The sequence below is a fragment of the Sinocyclocheilus grahami genome, unplaced genomic scaffold (assembly GCF_001515645.1).
Source record: "Sinocyclocheilus grahami isolate Dianchi unplaced genomic scaffold, SAMN03320097.WGS_v1.1 scaffold56.1, whole genome shotgun sequence".
In the NCBI taxonomy this organism is placed as follows: domain Eukaryota; kingdom Metazoa; phylum Chordata; class Actinopteri; order Cypriniformes; family Cyprinidae; genus Sinocyclocheilus; species Sinocyclocheilus grahami.
The window spans coordinates 2144020-2160942 of NW_015505235.1; the positions used below are offsets into that span (position 1 = coordinate 2144020).

Genomic DNA, 16923 nt, shown 5'->3' on the forward strand with positions numbered 1-16923 from the left:
GTTGTATTAATTTTGTTGTGTTTTGTCGATTTTATTTTGTTTTTTTTTTATCAAATAAATCTAAATAGGTTTTTCATCATTTTGTATTAGTTATTTCATGATAATTGGGACATTTTTGTTGGTCATTTTAAAGAGAAGTTTATTTACCTGAATTCACCCTACATCAAATTAAACTAAATTAAACTGAGAAATGTTGACTTGGCAACTAGCTGAAATAAGTTTCAGGTAGTTGCCAATGCAACGTTAAAATAAGTTTAATAAGTAATATATATATATACACTTTTTGTGCAGTTTTTTTTTTATTTTCTAAAATCTTTTAAATGATTTTAACACAGGACACTTTTTAAGCCAAAAGAACAAACAAATTGGTAATATTTTTTTCAACAGCAGCTTTATTCAATAAGGCTTCTGAGCTCCATTATAGAGAAATAAGAACACTCCAAGCCCTCTCACCCTCCACAACTCTCATATCATCAAATATATTACAGGCAAATAGTACATACACTGCATGACTGAGAGGGGCCACATTTATGCAAGTTCACTCAATAAAGATGAGGCAACACTCCTGAAGCACAGCTCAACAACGAACCTCAGTGAGAGACAAAGCCAAAAACAAAAATGCCATCCAAAACACAGCCAAACATGTAAGTACTGTAAAATCTTTTGAGGCCCTTCCACAATTAATTACGTGTCCCACAAACTAATGACGTCAGTGGAGATGCAGATGATGGGAAGTGAGGGACTTGATAACCACACCCAAGATGCAGATCTCAATTATTCAATACCTTTCAAAACTCTCAAGATATTGGCTTGTCCTCCATTAAACGTGATGGATGCTTCAGTGTGCTGCAGCTACAGAGACATCAATTCAGCATAACAGAATGACAGCAAAACACAGCATTTGGGTTATGGCAAGTACACATATAGCATAATCATACAGTAAACTTATAATAAGAGAAAAATGATAAAAACAAAGTCAAGGGCTATATATGGAAAGCATATTTACAATGCAGTTTGAGGGATCAACTCAACTATCTGTGTCACTTGTGCATTCTAACTCACATCCACACGCAAGTCAAATATCCAATCAGGATTTGATTACACAGTACGAGGGTTCAAAAGATCGCCGTCACATAGCCCTGTGGCCAATCAGTTTACAGACAGCCACTTTGTAGAGAGGACTGATCCGTTTCCCTGAGGAATACAAACTGTGATATGGTCAACGAGAGGCACGCATACAAATACATTTGCGATTAAACACACACTCTCTCTTCGTCGCTCTAAGACAGAAAAAAAAATCAAGTTTTCTTAGTTCCCAAAGAGCGTCCGCTGAAAGAAAGCTTCATGGGACTTTTCAAGGAAGTCAGGATCATCGACTAACAAGATCTGGGAAAACAGCACCTCTCTTAATCAAGCAGATACCCAATGAGGTGCGTTTGTGTGTGTGTGTGTGTGTGTGTGTGTGTCCATAACATTCAAAACCATAGCCTTAAGCTTGGCAAGAAACTCTACATCAAAGCAGATTTCCGATTAGTGAGCAGTTCTGACACAGGCTGCTCTGATTGGTGGAAGGAAGGAAGGAAGGAGGTGGCATCATTCTATCTGCTCTGATTGCTGGAAAAACCCAGAGAGGAAAGAGAGGATGTGTGTGCCAGGAATCGGTTCCCCCACAGTCATAACACAATGTGCTTGTGAAAAGCAGCGATCAGATGTGCCAGGATGTGCTGTTTGCCTCTCCGAATCACTCCGCCTCAGGTCCTCCAGCAGGGGCCGCTCTAGGACTGACTGTACGAGCTGTTTTGACTTCCGTTTGAGCTCTGGTCAGTCTCACTGTTGTACAAAAAGCAAGAAAATACAGGCGCAAAGGTGAGGTGAGAAAAAAAATTTGGCAGCTGAAATTAAATATAAACTAAATTTAGAAATACTGCCTTGGCAACTAACTGAAATAAATGTAAGTACTAAAATTACTAAAACTAAAAATGAAATAAAAATAATTTATACATAAAACATGCTTTAATAAAGGGGCTTTTCCATTTTATAAAAAACAAACGATTTAAACTTTTTCTTTGAAATAATTGTGAAATAAAATAAAATATAAATACTAGATGAAAAACTTGAACTTAAGCTAACTGAAATAAAATACATTTGAGTTCTAAAATAATTACAAAAAATAATTTAAAAAATAAAAATGACAAAAAAAATATTTAAACATAAAACAGGCCTTAATAAAGGGCTTTTTTCTACTTTTCTAAATATAAAAAAAATAACTTTTTGGTAATCGAAGTACAGCTGAAATAAAATAAAAATAAATAAATATTGGATGAAAAACGTACATTTAACTTAAATGTAAAGCTATATAGACAGCAAAAATATAATAAAATAAATAAACATGAAAACTAATTCAAAATATTAGTAAATACTATAAAAGTTTATAAATAATACTAAAAAAAGAATTGGCCTTCATAACCACGTTAAATGTGGTGCAAATGTGTAAAAGCTGTGCCATTAACCCTTTAAGATATTTTTAAAAAATTCTATAACTGTACTATAATCCTATAATTGTACTTTCATCCAGGACATTTGCAATGAGTTGCAAAGACCATATGCATTGATATGGACAGAATGAGCTTATATAGATAATACAATTAGCCTCTTTTCATTGTTTCTCTTTGCAGTGGCGAAATAAGCACCCCAGGCTGTTTCCATATAAATAAATATAGTGTTGTGTGATGTTGATAAATGAGGTCTGCAGTCTGTCGTACCTGTTAGGAGGGGGTTTGGGTTTGGGCACCTTGTTGAGCACAGTAGCCATTTCCTTCCGATCATCAAAGTTCTTCCACTGCTCATAGAGTTTCAGAATCACCCTGATGATCTCCAGGATCTGTGCCAGAAAAGCTTCAATGTTAATGTACACAGCACTCATTCATTTATTTTACAGCTGCACATGTCTTACCTTGTCCATGTCAACAGACAGCTCAGCGAACCACTGCCTGGCATCTTTCTGCTGCACCACACAGGCCACATGCAGGCAGGCTGGAGGAGGAAGGAGACAGAATCTGTAACTCTGCTCACTGGTATGTGACGTGTCAAGCTGTTATACAGTCATTTAGATCTAAAACTTCCAAGTCATCTGCTTGTTTGCAAGCATAGGACCTGCTGGATTAAGTGTAGGAAGTTTGTTCTTACCCAGTGCAATCATGAATGGAGGATAAAGCAGACACAGGTCTGTCCTGTAGGTGTCGTTCACTATCCTCCTGCACACATTCACAGGACATTCATGTCCACTTATTCAGCTTATTTCGCAACGTGGAAGTAAGTTATTCTCTGTAAATGTGCAAGACTTCTGATTCATTAGCTGCTTTAGGTAAATAACTAGAAGAAATCGAAAGTGCTGTTATTTTAGTATCATTGAGATGTATTATAGTTTTTATTAATATTTTAAATCAGTTTTATTTTTAAGATTTGCAGCTTTCATCTAAACGCTTTAGTAACTTTGTTGTGCATCTGTCAATTTTTGTTTGTTTATATGTCTATAGTTTTTATTCATTTTTAGTTATTTTAATACATCATGTTAAACTCATTTAAAATGAGAAATGCTGCCTTGGCAACTAGCTGCTATAATTTATTTTAGTTTATTTCTACAACTATTTCTATTACTATATCAACTATAATAACCCTGCAGTAAATGCTAAAACTATTTGCGCTACAAACCAATGTGTTTATAAGTAAGATAGTACATTACAATAATATTATAAGAAATAGCAGTTTGCAATATCAAGCAACATAAAAGACTGTTTTTGTACATTTAAAATAACTGGAAGCCCGGATTATCATTAACTAAAATTAAAACATTTTTGCTAATTAAATAAGGCTAGGGAGGGGGGGGGGGACAAATACTAATATTTAAAAGGAAACAAAATCTACTAAAAATGGCAAAAGCACACAATAAAATTTAAAAAAATTACTCAAATTAAAATGAAAAAAAAGTATAAAAGCTAATACAGCAGTGCCTAATAATACTAAAATAACACTGCTGGAAGCACATGACACTGGATGCCTCACACATTCGTGTTACAAATGTTCTTACTGAAAACAGGGTGGACAGAGACCGAAGAGTTTTTGGCACATGCATGGATTCAGAAGCAAGAGTCTCATATACGCAAACATATAAGTGTAAAGTCCACATTTAAACTGTTTCTTTACCGCCCACTTAGACGGCTCAAACCGATTTATAAAGCACAATGAACAGTGGTTGTGTTTTTCATGCCGTCTGAAGCCAAACGCTCCTCACCAAGCCAGCGGCAGCAGCATGTCCTCCTGACCCATGTCCTGCACATACTGCAGTAACGGTCTGTAAGGGTGGTACACGATCAGACAGCAGTCCTGAAACAAAACCAAACCAAACATCCATGAACAGATGCCAAAAACAAACATCCTAAAGAAGATGAATCAATACCAACCATGAGCTCTAGTAAGTAGAACTCGCACTCCAAGATCTAGACAAAGAGAGAGAAGCATGAGTTCACCGCGAAATCGTCACACTAATGTGCTAACTAACACGTTATGTGCACTAATGATCATCTTTCACATTACGATGATCCATAAACGTTCCACCAGACCTCTGAGATGTTTCCCTTGGCGTGGCATACCCAAAAAATAACAGTTTGTAATCATACCGCACTTATCACCTGCCCGAGACATGAGCTGCCAAAACCAACAGTCACTTATCATGAGTGTGAGGAATGTCACTCCTAAACTTGGTGACACTTAAGACGTGACAGAAGGCTGCATCGTCACCACACACACAGCGTTTCCATCATATGAATCAGACAGTTACAAGAACTTATTATCTAGATGTCTAGTGACGCTGTCAGATTTCCAAAATCCTGATATGGAGCAAAGTCATTCTTTCCGCAGAAACTCGTCTCAGTAAGAGACCAACAACTTGGACTGCAGTATCGAGACTCACACTCGCCTACATGCCAGATCAGTGTCTCATAAGTTTTCTGCGTAGTAAAGCACAGACGTTTGACTCACGTGGTTCATTCTGAAGGGAAACTCCTTTGGAAAGGCATAAGAGAACCTTGTTTTCACTGTTACAAAAAGAAAAAGATGCATTTATTCCATATTAGTATGAAAAGGTCACATGAGGAAGACAAGTTAGCATGCTTTTTGTGATCTGGGATTCCTAAACCTTACTGATAGTGAAGATATTCGGTGATTATGTCTAAAAAATGAAGTTTAAGTATATTGGATGCGATTAATCGATTTGACAGCACTGATCTTGATTTAAGGGTGTTTAGACATTTGTACTGGAAAACAAAAATACTATGGAAGATAATCATTTTTTGCAGTGCATGCAACATTTACTGCCATGACTTTATGATTTAAAGACGTTCTGCTGTTATTTTAGGCCTTCATTTGTGGAAGCGTGAATCAAAATGTTTAAGACCCACAGAAACCCTGTACTTTCTATTAAACTTTGAATATCATAAGCACATAATATTCAAAAATGCATTTCTGCAGTAATATCTGATACTGTTTGATGAGTTTGTAAAATATAAATCACTTACACACAGACGTTGCTGCTGAAATAAGGCGTGTGTTCGAAACAACACCAAATTCCTGTTAAGGACAGAATTTGATTTCATTAAGATTTTAATTGAGGCATCTTTCAGCAGAAATTGCCATATTGAGACTGTTTACCTCTACTTTAGAGGCCAGAAACACACATGTGGGGGCCATCAGCACAGGGTCTATGCTCTTCAGAGAGTACCTGGAAACAAGCCAAGAGCTTTCTTTTACTTTCATGCAACAGTACTTGAAAAGGGCCATCAATCTAGAAGACAAGTATACATTTTTACAGAGGAAGAGAAAGCTGTAACCGAGGCAACGACCCGCTCACCTGGCGTAGAAACGCTTAAAGTAGACAGTTGCCGTGGCAATGACCTGCTGCCTGAGTTTCAAGTGTTCCCCCAAGGCTTGAATCACTGCCACAAGACGACAAATTAAACTATTTAAAGTGTTTAAAGACTAAGTTTATTCCTTTAGACTTAACATATCCTTTTTAAAAAATCCATCTTAAAATACAACACAGGTGAATTACACCTGAAAATCTGCATTAACGTATTAATTCAGAACAGGGGCGTATTTATATTTATAAACAATTTGTCTCCAAACCATTGGCAAAAAATATCTGTAGCTTCCAATATTCCTCCTCTGTGAGGAACTTGAGATCTTTCTGTCTCTCCTTCATCAGATCCTGTTTGTCCAGAACCCACTGCAGACTGATGAGAACAAACATCAGACACTTCAAATTCAGAAATCATAAAAGAATAACATGCAAACCAACAGAGCAGCATTATAGTGCATATTTAATATACTCCTAATGTCACTTCATATCCAAACTTCATACAAGCATCAAAACATCACACTATTATACTAATTGAAAATCCTGAAATCAGTTAAAAAGATGAATATGAACTCATGCCGTGAATAACACACATTTATGCTCATAATTCGTAAATTCAGTTTCTCCATGGTTTCTTCAGTCCAGAGCCACTAGCCAGCCAGCTAAAGCTAATAATCCAAACATTTATACTGTTCCGAAAATAAAAGACATTTATTCTAGTATCTATTCTTTATCACGGCATTAACCGATATTTTGTAAATAGTTCGCTTTAATCAGGCAAATCCATGAATTTTTATGTTTTTATTTCTCGTACAGCTTCGCAGCAACAGCAAAACCTCTAGAAACTGCTTTAATGTTCTCGATTTATGTCGTCAAACACGTCTCTACTTACTAATGTGAGCTCTGCCAGAAGTTCCCTGCCATCTTGAGGCGACTGAGGTAGAAAATCTGCCTTAATGTGATGTTAAAGTGTGTTATGATAAAACGATACTCTGATCTAATCAGACGAGGAGCGCGACACAAAAAACACTCCGTAGAATTTCAATGTGCACATGAACACGGTCCGGGAGGAAACACATTTACGCATCAGTTCCGGACCGAGTCCTGCGCCCTTCTTCTTTTATACAAATAAACGTATATCTGCTATTAAAAGGCATAATATAATATAAGTACTAATTTTATATAATTATTGTAGATAATACAATGATACTGATGCTATTGCTATTATATAAAACGATATAATATATAATATAATATATAGCTAATGATATAAAACGTATTGTAAATAATATAATCCAAGTTTATATAACATCAACTTAAAAATAATAATATAACATAAAGAACTCATATTACATAATTATTTTACTAATATAATATAATATGATATAACATAAAGAAACAATTGTATATCTTTATTAGATCATATAATTGTATACTGTTGTTGTTATTATTTTTATTACATACAACTATATAATACAATATATAGCTCGTGATATGACATGCAAATGTAAATGTACATGATATAATAAATAATATAATCCAAGTTCATATGGAAATGTAACATCAGCTTTCAAATAATATAATATAAATAACTCATATTACATAATTATTGTACTATTAGAACAGAACAGAATAGAATAGTCCAAGTTCATATGAAAATGAGAAAGAAGATAATCAACATTAAATAATAAATAGAATATAATACAATATTACATAATTTAATAAAAAAAGAGCCATGTTATAAAAAATATTGTAAATAATATCATTTTACTGTATTATTCTTATTATTAAATTATTTAAATGTGACAAGTAATATCTCATGGCACTTTGATAAGATGCAGGCCTATATAATCATTATAGTGCTATTTATTTATGCGTTTGTTTGCTTGTTTGTTTTCTGAACATAATAGAGTGACTCTATAAAGATTATAATTAGAAATACCAGCATGCCCTTCTTTGATACGGTAGGCTACTTTCAGTCTCCAAGTTTTAGCAGAGAATTTCATTAATGGGGCTCTCAGGCTTGCCATCTTCGTCAGGAAAGCTCACTCGTCTATTTTTACCGGTGCATCTCTTCGCGGTGGGCCGTCAGATAGCTGACTCTGTGTCAGACTGAGGTTTGACATTCCTCCTCCGGACAGGACAGCAGGTATAAAGCCCCTCATCAGGGAACGGGACACAACGCTTCTGCTGAGGAACCACCAGCTTCACCATGAGTCACAGCCCAGAGAGGATGTCTTCTTACCGCCGTCACTTCGAGGGTGGCCTGAGCTCCGCTTGCACGCTTCAGGTGCGGGTCTCCAGCCCTTCGCCCACCCGAGGAGCCGCGCGCCACCGCTCCGCCAGCTGCACCCGCAGGGCGCTCTCCGGATCCCGCAAATCACGCATGACCAGGTAAGCCTCGTAATTAAGTAGCCTATATAATATATTTAACAGGCTATCATCACTTATTTTATTTCAGCTAGAACACTTCTCATTTTTGCTTACTTTAGGTCGAAGTAGATAACTAGCCTAAAACTAAAAACTAAAACTTAATAATAATAATTTTTAAAAACTATGTGTACAATTTTAGCTACAATTAAAAATGAAAACAGAAACTGTAGAAATAAAATCTAATTCAAAATATTAACAAAACCTATCGCATATCAATATACAAGCATATCAATGATACTAAAACAACAATATACTATGCTATAATAATATAATATATATTGGTTATTATCATAAACTAAAATTATAATCATTCAAAAACAAAACATGTTAATTACTTCAAATAACATACAAAAATTATATTGATTTTATTTTAGCTAGCTGCCTGGGTAACAATTCTAATTTTCGTTTAGTTTAAGTTGAAGTAAAATAACTAAAACTAAATAAACTAACACTAAAACGTATAGACTTTTCTTCTTTCTTTTTTTTTAAGTACTAAAAATGACAAAAACACAAAATTACTAAAACTTTGACTAAACAGACAAAGCTGGAAATGTAAAAATAAAATTCAAATAATTATCAAATGATCTACTTCAAAATATTATTTATCAATGATACTACAATAACACTGGCTAAAATAGACTAAAACATAATAATAATAATGTAATAATAATAACATTTTATTCCATTATTGTTATATTTAATCATTCATTTTGTCAAATAGTTTGTATTTTGTATTACTTTCTATTATTAATATGAAAAGAAATATGAAGTTTTACAATAATAAGCATGGTAAATCTATGTTTTGTGTCCTTGTCCAGCAGTGTGAGTATGGGAGCGCTGTGTCTGGGCATGAGTTTGGGGGTTGCTGGAGGCGCAGTGGACCTGGACGCTGCAGCCGCTGAGAACCAGGCTTTCCTCAGCACACGCACCGGCGAGAGAAAGGAGATGGTCGCCCTCAATGACCGCCTGGCTGTATACATCGAGAAGGTAAGACACTTCTGAGGCACGCTTCTCCATCTTCTCCTTTTGCTTACCCACTTTGAAGGCCAGCCTGTGAGTGTGAGTGTGCTTGTTACAGGTGCGCTCTCTGGAGCAGAGCAACAAGCTGCTGGAGGCAGAAATTGATGGCATTAAGAGCCACCATGTGAAGCCGTCCGGTCTGCGACTGCTCTATGAGGACCAGCTGAGGGAGCTGAGGAGGATTGCTGACCAGATGAAAGTCCAGCGGGTGAGGGATGACCGCAGGGTCATTACGACTTACTCACTTACACATTTAGACCATAACTTGATCATTACTTGCTCATTTCTACCTTTGCTTTTGTAGGATCTGGCGGTAGCAGCAAAGGATGCCATGGCAGGTCAGCTGGAAATGCTGAAGGTGAAATACGAGGAGGCTGTGGAGGCCAGGAAAAAGGCAGAGCTTGAAATTGAAGCTTTCAGACCGGTAAGGTCCAACTTAATACAGAAAGTGTAACATCACTTGGTTTTGCACAATAATTTGGGCTCAAACTCCCTCTGTCTACTAGGATGTGGATGCAGCCACATCCGCCCGAATTGCCTTGGAAAAACGACTGGAAAACCTGGAAGTGGAGCTTGAGTTCATGCAGAGGATTCACAAAAAGGTGCATTTCAATATAATATTATTTAATATTATAAATCTCATCAAATTATTATAAATATAATATAATATAATATAATGTAATGTAATATGGCAACATATGTTTTTCCATTACCGTATCAAAAAAATAAACCACTTTCAACTTTATTTTTAAGTTATATAAGATTTAACTACATTTTTTAAGTCAGTTTAATATTATTTTAGATGAATTTATTTTTCTTAAAAACCTAAGACAGCAACATTTTTTACAGTGTGCCAAATGTACAATTTTATTGTTAAATGTGTTAGAAATATAATCAGTGTTATAAAAAAATATAGAGAATATTGTTGAATTGCTTTGTGATTTTATTGACAATCACTGGGTATTTCATTGCATTAATAAGGTAAATAATTAAAAAGTTTTGATTTATCTACATTTTCTGTATGTCAGGAAATCGAGGAGCTGATGGCTCAGATTTATGGATCAGTGGCTAAAGTAGATGTGGCCTTCTCTTTGCCTGATCTGGCATCCGCCCTCAAACAGATCCAGGCTCAATATGACAGTATCGCCGCTCAAAACCTGCAGGTAATCAGGATGGGACAAAAATAAACCTCAATATCTCTTAAACTGAACTGTTTTGCTCACATACGCTCATGTTCTTCCCGACCGGTGTTCACTAGGAGATGGATGCTTGGTATAAAGCGAAGTTTCAAGATCTAAACAAAGCAACATCACGGCACGTGGAAACAGCGAGGAGCGTCAGAGAGGAAATCACAGCTTACAAGAGAGAGGTGTGGGAAATGGACAGTATTCCTGTCCTGTGCCTCACATAACAAAAGCACCTAACTGTACTGCCTTATAAACTTAATGCTCATATGTTTTCAGATTCAGAATAAACAGAGAGAACTGGACGCTCTTAAGAACAGGAATGAAGCACTGCTGCTCCAGATGAAGGAAGCACAGGAGAGATACAAGAAAGAGGTGGAGGAGCTACTGGTAAAGCCACACCCCTTTCAATGTAGAGAGAACATGTCACATTGGCTGCGTCTAAAATCACATACTAAGTATGTACTTATTTTGAAAAGTAATTACTTGACAACTGTTAAAAAACACATTATATATAGTATAAATTTAATCTGGACCTATATCGGCGTAGTTTCGTTGCTACACTTTTATTCCCAAATCTGTAGACTAATGGATAGTAAATAGTAGATACTGGATGGATAGTACTGTAGCTTTTTAATATATTTGTTTATGCGTAAATTATTGATTGTTTGTACTGTGTTATGTAAGCTGTATTGTGTACTGGCCAGGTCATGGAGTCCAAGATGAATTTCCCAGAAATGGGACAATACAGTATATTCTATTCTATTCTATGCTAAAGTGTCCATCATATGTGCACATCAGAATATCGATGGACATTGTAGGTCATCCAGCTACATTTTGTCTACTGTTTTATGAATGCTGTAAATTCGGAAATTCTACTCTTTTCACATACTATTTAACAGATGATTTCGAATGCAGCCAATCAAATTGATCAACTATAGATTTTTTTAGGGCAGAATATCATTGAGACCCATGGTGGGCACTTTAATTTGATTTGATTTGAAGATCTCACTAAATCATGTGTCATAGATCCGTATTGAGGCTCTAAAGGAGGAACTGAAGTCTATTAAAGGGAAGATTGCACTTCTGCTGAGAGAATATCAGGATCTGCTCAACGTTAAGATGTCGCTGGAGATTGAAATCACCACATACAGGTACGGCAGGGCTGCCATCACACCTCATCACCTCGAACGAGCAATACATAATATCTCGCAATTTAGACTTTTTTTAAGATGCAAACTCAGAATTGCGAGAAATAACCTCAGAGTTCTAAGATAAAAACTCTAAATTCTAAGAAAAAAATCAGAATTTTGACTTTTTTCTTGCAATTCTGAGTTTACATTTCGCAATTCTAACTTTTTCCCCGTCATAATTCTGAGTTTATATCTCGCAATTCTTTTTTTTCCAACAAGGAATTAATCAATTAAAAAGTTAATTGCGACTTTTTATCTTACAATATTGACTTTTTTCTTGCAATTGTAAGTTTATATCTCATAATTCTGACTTTTCTTCTCAGAACTACAAGTTTAAATCTAGGAATTCTGTCTTTTCCCCGTCATAATTCTGAGTTTACATCTTGCAATTCTGTTTTTTTTCCAACAAAGAATTAATAAATTAAAAAGTTAATTGCGACTTTTTATCTTAAAATATAGATTTTTTTTTGCAATTGTAAGTTTAGATCTCATAATTCTGACTTTTCTTCTCAGAACTACAAGTTTAAATCTAGGAATTCTGTCTTTTCCCCGTCATAATTCTGAGTTTACATCTTGCAATTCTGTTTTTTTTCCAACAAAGAATTAATAAATTAAAAAGTTAATTGCGACTTTTTATCTTAAAATATAGATTTTTTTTTGCAATTGTAAGTTTAGATCTCATAATTCTGACTTTTCTTCTCAGAACTACAAGTTTAAATCTAGGAATTCTGTCTTTTTCGCTCAGAATTCTGAGTTTATATCAATAAATTAAAAAGTTAATTGCGACTTTTTATCTTAAAATATATATATTTTTTTGCAATTGTAAGTTTATATCTCATAATTCTGACTTTTCTTCTCAGAACTACAAGTTTAAATCTAGGAATTCTGTCTTTTTCCCTCAGAATTCTGAGTTTACATCTTACAATTCAGTTTTTTTTTTCCAACAAGGGAATTAAAAAGTTAATTGCAACTTTTTATCTTAAAATATTGACCTTTTTTTGCAATTGCAAGTTTATATCTCATAATTCTGACTTTTCTTCTCAGAACTACAAGTTTAAATCTAGGAATTCTGTCTTTTTCCCTCAGAATTCTGAGTTTACATCTTACAATTCAGTTTTTTTTCCAACAAGGAATTAAAAAGTTAATTGCAACTTTGTATCTTAAAATATTGACCTTTTTTTTGCAATTGCAAGTTTATATCTCATAATTCTGACTTTTCTTCTCAGAACTACAAGTTTAAATCTAGGAATTCTGTCTTTTTCCCTCAGAATTCTGAGTTTACATCCTGCGATGAATTTATTTTTTTTGCCATGAAATAAAAAATAAAAAAGGTAATTACAACTTTTCTCTCGCAATTGCAAGTTTCTGACTTTTTTCCTCAGAACTGCAAGTTAATTTCTCACAATTCTGTCTTTTTTCTCAAAATTGTGGGAAAAAAGTTTTGAATTGTGAAATAAAAAGTTACAATTACCTTTTTTCATCCCATGGTAGAAATGGGCTTCCATAATATGGTGATTAAAAATGGTTAACACTTTGCCATATACACATAGTTCAAAATTCTTGGCAACTATACCCATGTCTAACCCTGTTTGATTCACCTGTGGTTTTGCAGGAAGCTGATAGAGGGAGAAGACAGTCGCTTGTCCAGTATGGTGAGCGGTCTGTCTCTCATGAGCGTGAGCGCAGGAACAGTCAGCAGTATTTTTGGGGCGGCAGCAGCCCACAGTGGAGCGGTGAGCTCAGCTGCCTCTGAGAAGATGCTCTCCAGCAGCACAATAGTTGACCACAATCATCACGAGTCTCTGGAGTTCGCTCACGAGCAGGCTGTAGAGATGTCGGAGAGGAAGACCCTCCTCATTAGGTACAAGTACACCGCTCCAACACAATATTACAAAACAAAACAACACTTTTTCAAGTTATTAAATTAAAAGTCCATTAAAATGCATGTAAATGTTTCTTAATGTTGTTGTAGAAGCTAATACCCATCTCTCTTTGGTTGTAGAACAGTTAAGACAGATGAGGACACCTTTCAAAGGGACACACAAGAACGTACCATCACTATCTCTGGTGCTGCAGAGGAGAACGATTGAATTAGAGTCATGAGATCTCCCTCCAAACCTCCATATCAAAGTTTATTCATTTAGAGTTGTTGTTGCTCAGAGCTCACATTCCATTATCAAAACCTGTGACAAACCAAACGTCACAAAGTCTCTCAACCTTTGCTACCTGCTTTGTGCTTTGACTAAACTGCTGTAACTGGGTGTATTAAGCATTTAACCATGTGTCAACTGATTCTTCTCAACAAATAAAGTTTGATTGCATAGCAGCAGTGCCTGAGGTTGTTTTAGTGCAGTTTTTCTGTGTCTGAAGTGCATATATGGCATACTCAGAGAAGCAATGCTCTCATATAGCAAGAAAATTAAAAAAATGTTTTACAGGAAATCTCAGATAGAAGATGGTGATAAAATATTTATTTGATTATTTGATGAGTACCCATGCAGTAACTTTATAGCAAAAAATCATTGGTATAAAATCACATAATGCTACATCCAATCCAGTATGCTTTACATTAATTCTAATTCCCCCAATCTCTATTTTATTTAGTACAATAAGCTTTTTATTAGAAAGCTGCCCAATATCGATTGCACATACACTACTATTGAAAAGTTTGGAGTAATTAGTTTTTGTTTCGTTTTGCTTTTGCTTTTTAGAAAAATACTTTTACTCAGTAAGGATGCATTTAAATTCATAAAATATTACAGAAAGACTATTACATTGCCACAAAAGATTTCTATTTCAAGTAAATCATAGAATGCTGGAAAGGAATTACCATGGTTTCCACAAAAATATTAATCAGCACAACTGTTTTCAGCATTGATAATAATCAGAAATGTTTCTTGAGCAGCAAATCAGCATATTAGAATGATTTCTGAAGCATCAGGAGTAATGATGCTGAAAATTCAGCTTTGACGTCACAGGAATAAATTACATATTAAAATAGATTTAAATAGAACCATATTTAAATCGTACTAATATTTCACAATATTGCTGTTTGTACTGTATTTTTATCAAATAAATGTAGCCTTGGTGAGCAGAAGAGACTTCTTTCAAAAACATTCAAATATCTTACCCAAGCAAAACTTGATTTTTCTGTAATGAAATTAGTGTAAACAAAGGCTCACACAGATCACGGTTTAACATAATCATACACTTCCATTTATAAAGATTGTTGGTCATTCATACAGTACAAAGAGTAAACTATTAACATCCGTCATCTCCCAAAACATTCAAAACATTTGTGCAACAAATACTAGTCTACTGTACATTTACAATATTCATATATTTCACTGGATGGATTCAGACTGACTGCCTGCATGAATTCTTGATTAGTGTAAAGGTTTTGGCTCATCTCCGACTCCTCCAGCGAGACGATGCACAGCCAGACTGACCTCATGAGCCAGACGATCAGCGTTTTCCTGCACATAAACACAGAAAATATACATTTACAATTAAATATATTGAGATATATAATGAGCATAATAATCATGTGTACCTGTGTGTCAGCCTCAGCATAGACTCTGACCACATCTTCAGTTCCAGACGGTCTAACGAAAGACCGAGCGGTTTTGTATTTCTTAACAAGCGAGTCGATGGCATCCTGCAGACCCTCTGGAGTCACGGCCCTCCTTTCTGCATCTGTTGTATCTATAACACGCCGGTCTGATACCTGCAGAGTACAACAGTTAAACATACACACAAACTCATACACCTCACAGACACACACACAAGCACACACCGTGACTTTAAGTTGGCGGTTGGGCAGGTCTGTGTAAATTGCATCCCAGTCTTGCACAGACATCCCTCTGATGGCCAACACTGCTTCAATCACTAGCATATCCGAGATTGCGTCTCCCACCGTCTGCAAAAGAGAGAAAGGGAGTTAAGTATTGAAAAACAAAATAGTTTAAATAAGACATCTGATGATCTAGTTTGATGGTGTTTGTGTTTGTCTATACCTGGTTGATCAGATTGATTGTGCTCTCCAGGAGTCTCACCGCTCGTTTTCTCTCATCGTTTGTTTTCGGGTCTTTCACCAGCTCCTGAATCTGTTTCTGTGCTGCTTTACTAAACAAAACCTGCAACATACCAGCAAAAAACACTGGTTATAGTGTACTAACAAACTAAAAAGTCTCTAAACTGGAAAGCTAGATCAAAAGTTAGCTTGAATGGGCCAAACACATAAGCATGCATGTAGAATTGTTGTCCGATGGACTGAAATTCACTGAACTCATTTGCACAATGAAAAGACGTTTGACCATCAGAAGAACTAAATCAAACATGAAGGAGATGCTAAACTGGGTGATTTCACATGAATACAATTTTTAAAAGCATTTCAGCTTTATCCAAATGAGAAACTGCACAGTTTGCATTGTCATGGAAAACGGAAGTATCATTGAACATTTTAATAACAACAGCATGATATCATATCCTAGTCCTCACATCATCTGCAGGGTCAAAATAATTTACAATTCAAAATTTAAACTTTAAAATTCAAAATGTAAATTGTGAAATATGAAATAATCCGTGTATCATTCGATCATTCGTTTTTTTTTATTTAATATTGAAAGTAGAAAAATGAGAAAACGGCTCCTTTTTCGTGTTTTTGTTTTTTTCCGAAAAACGAGAATTTAGCTTAAATTTTCGTTTTTTGTTCTTTGGTGGAAAAATTAATAAACAGCTTGAATATTCGATTTCTACATGTGGGCGGGAATTAAACACCCCTTTCTGCTGATTGGTCAGCCGAAGATCAAACCGTGCCGTCATCAGTTCTTCTGCAGTATCATGCAGCAGAATAATAGTCCTCCACTGCTGCAGTTGTATGGATTAATAACCCATTTTATCAATTTCATATTTTTCTCATCAAACAAACAGGCTAATGAATAGCTCGACACAACTCGTACCGGGGCAGAGTCTAGACAGGGCTTTCTTCTGTGTAGACCAGCGGTTCTTAAAGTGATAGGGGGTCCGAGAAATAATTTGCTATAGCCTAAAGTATTTCCAGACTGTAAAGTCGTTTTTTTATCATGCTACATGGGCCTACATGCTACATAGGCCAAAGTGACTTATATGATGCATTTAACGTTAAATAATCTAAATGAAGCCTTTTAAAAAACGAGTATTC

General features: G+C 35.4%; 3 protein-coding genes across 3 annotated transcripts in view; 1 reads left to right on the forward strand and 2 right to left on the reverse strand.

The window, feature by feature from the left end:
• Nucleotides 1–382: 382 nt before the first annotated feature.
• LOC107583980 (cyclin-C) lies at nt 383–6987 on the reverse strand. Its single transcript, XM_016270372.1, has 12 exons — nt 6804–6987; nt 6181–6287; nt 5906–5990; nt 5707–5776; nt 5574–5625; nt 5038–5093; nt 4461–4496; nt 4292–4383; nt 3187–3254; nt 2954–3033; nt 2763–2881; nt 383–1830 (listed from the first exon to the last, which is right to left on the reverse strand). Exons 1-12 carry the CDS (start codon nt 6833–6835, stop codon nt 1776–1778), a joined length of 852 nt encoding a protein of 283 aa, XP_016125858.1. The 5' UTR covers nt 6836–6987; the 3' UTR covers nt 383–1775.
• Nucleotides 6988–8123: 1136 nt separating this feature from the next.
• Nucleotides 8124–13852, forward strand: LOC107583969 (glial fibrillary acidic protein-like). Its single transcript, XM_016270355.1, has 11 exons — nt 8124–8305; nt 9163–9331; nt 9423–9572; nt 9669–9788; nt 9871–9966; nt 10393–10527; nt 10623–10733; nt 10828–10938; nt 11578–11702; nt 13354–13602; nt 13744–13852. The coding sequence occupies exons 1-11, from the start codon at nt 8124–8126 to the stop codon at nt 13829–13831; spliced, it is 1536 nt and encodes a 511-aa protein (XP_016125841.1). The 3' UTR covers nt 13832–13852.
• Nucleotides 13853–14919: 1067 nt separating this feature from the next.
• LOC107583966 (phosphoacetylglucosamine mutase-like) overlaps nt 14920–16923 on the reverse strand; it is a 7894-nt gene continuing 5890 nt past the window's right edge. Inside the window, exons 10-13 of the mRNA XM_016270352.1 lie at nt 15758–15877; nt 15538–15660; nt 15295–15468; nt 14920–15217 (exon numbers count right to left, since the gene is read on the reverse strand). Coding sequence (XP_016125838.1) covers nt 15128–15217; nt 15295–15468; nt 15538–15660; nt 15758–15877 — 507 coding nt within the window. The 3' untranslated portion in view covers nt 14920–15127. The remainder of the gene's footprint in view (nt 15218–15294; nt 15469–15537; nt 15661–15757; nt 15878–16923) is intronic.

What these genes read in the sequence shown, in the direction of transcription:
- LOC107583980 (XM_016270372.1), bottom strand. Translation starts at nt 6,835, where the DNA reads ATGGCAGGGAACTTCTGGCAGAGCTCACATTA. An exon ending in TTCTGGCCTCTAAAGTAGAG is followed by an intron (nt 5,626 to 5,706) that starts GTAAACAGTCTC and finishes TGTCCTTAACAG; the next exon opens with GAATTTGGTGTTGTTTCGAA. An exon ending in TCCATTCATGATTGCACTGG is followed by an intron (nt 3,034 to 3,186) that starts GTAAGAACAAAC and finishes TTCCTCCTCCAG; the next exon opens with CCTGCCTGCATGTGGCCTGT.
- LOC107583969 (XM_016270355.1), top strand. Translation starts at nt 8,124, where the DNA reads ATGAGTCACAGCCCAGAGAGGATGTCTTCTTACCGCCGTCACTTCGAG. An exon ending in AAATTGAAGCTTTCAGACCG is followed by an intron (nt 9,789 to 9,870) that starts GTAAGGTCCAAC and finishes TCTGTCTACTAG; the next exon opens with GATGTGGATGCAGCCACATC. An exon ending in AGGAAGACCCTCCTCATTAG is followed by an intron (nt 13,603 to 13,743) that starts GTACAAGTACAC and finishes CTTTGGTTGTAG; the next exon opens with AACAGTTAAGACAGATGAGG.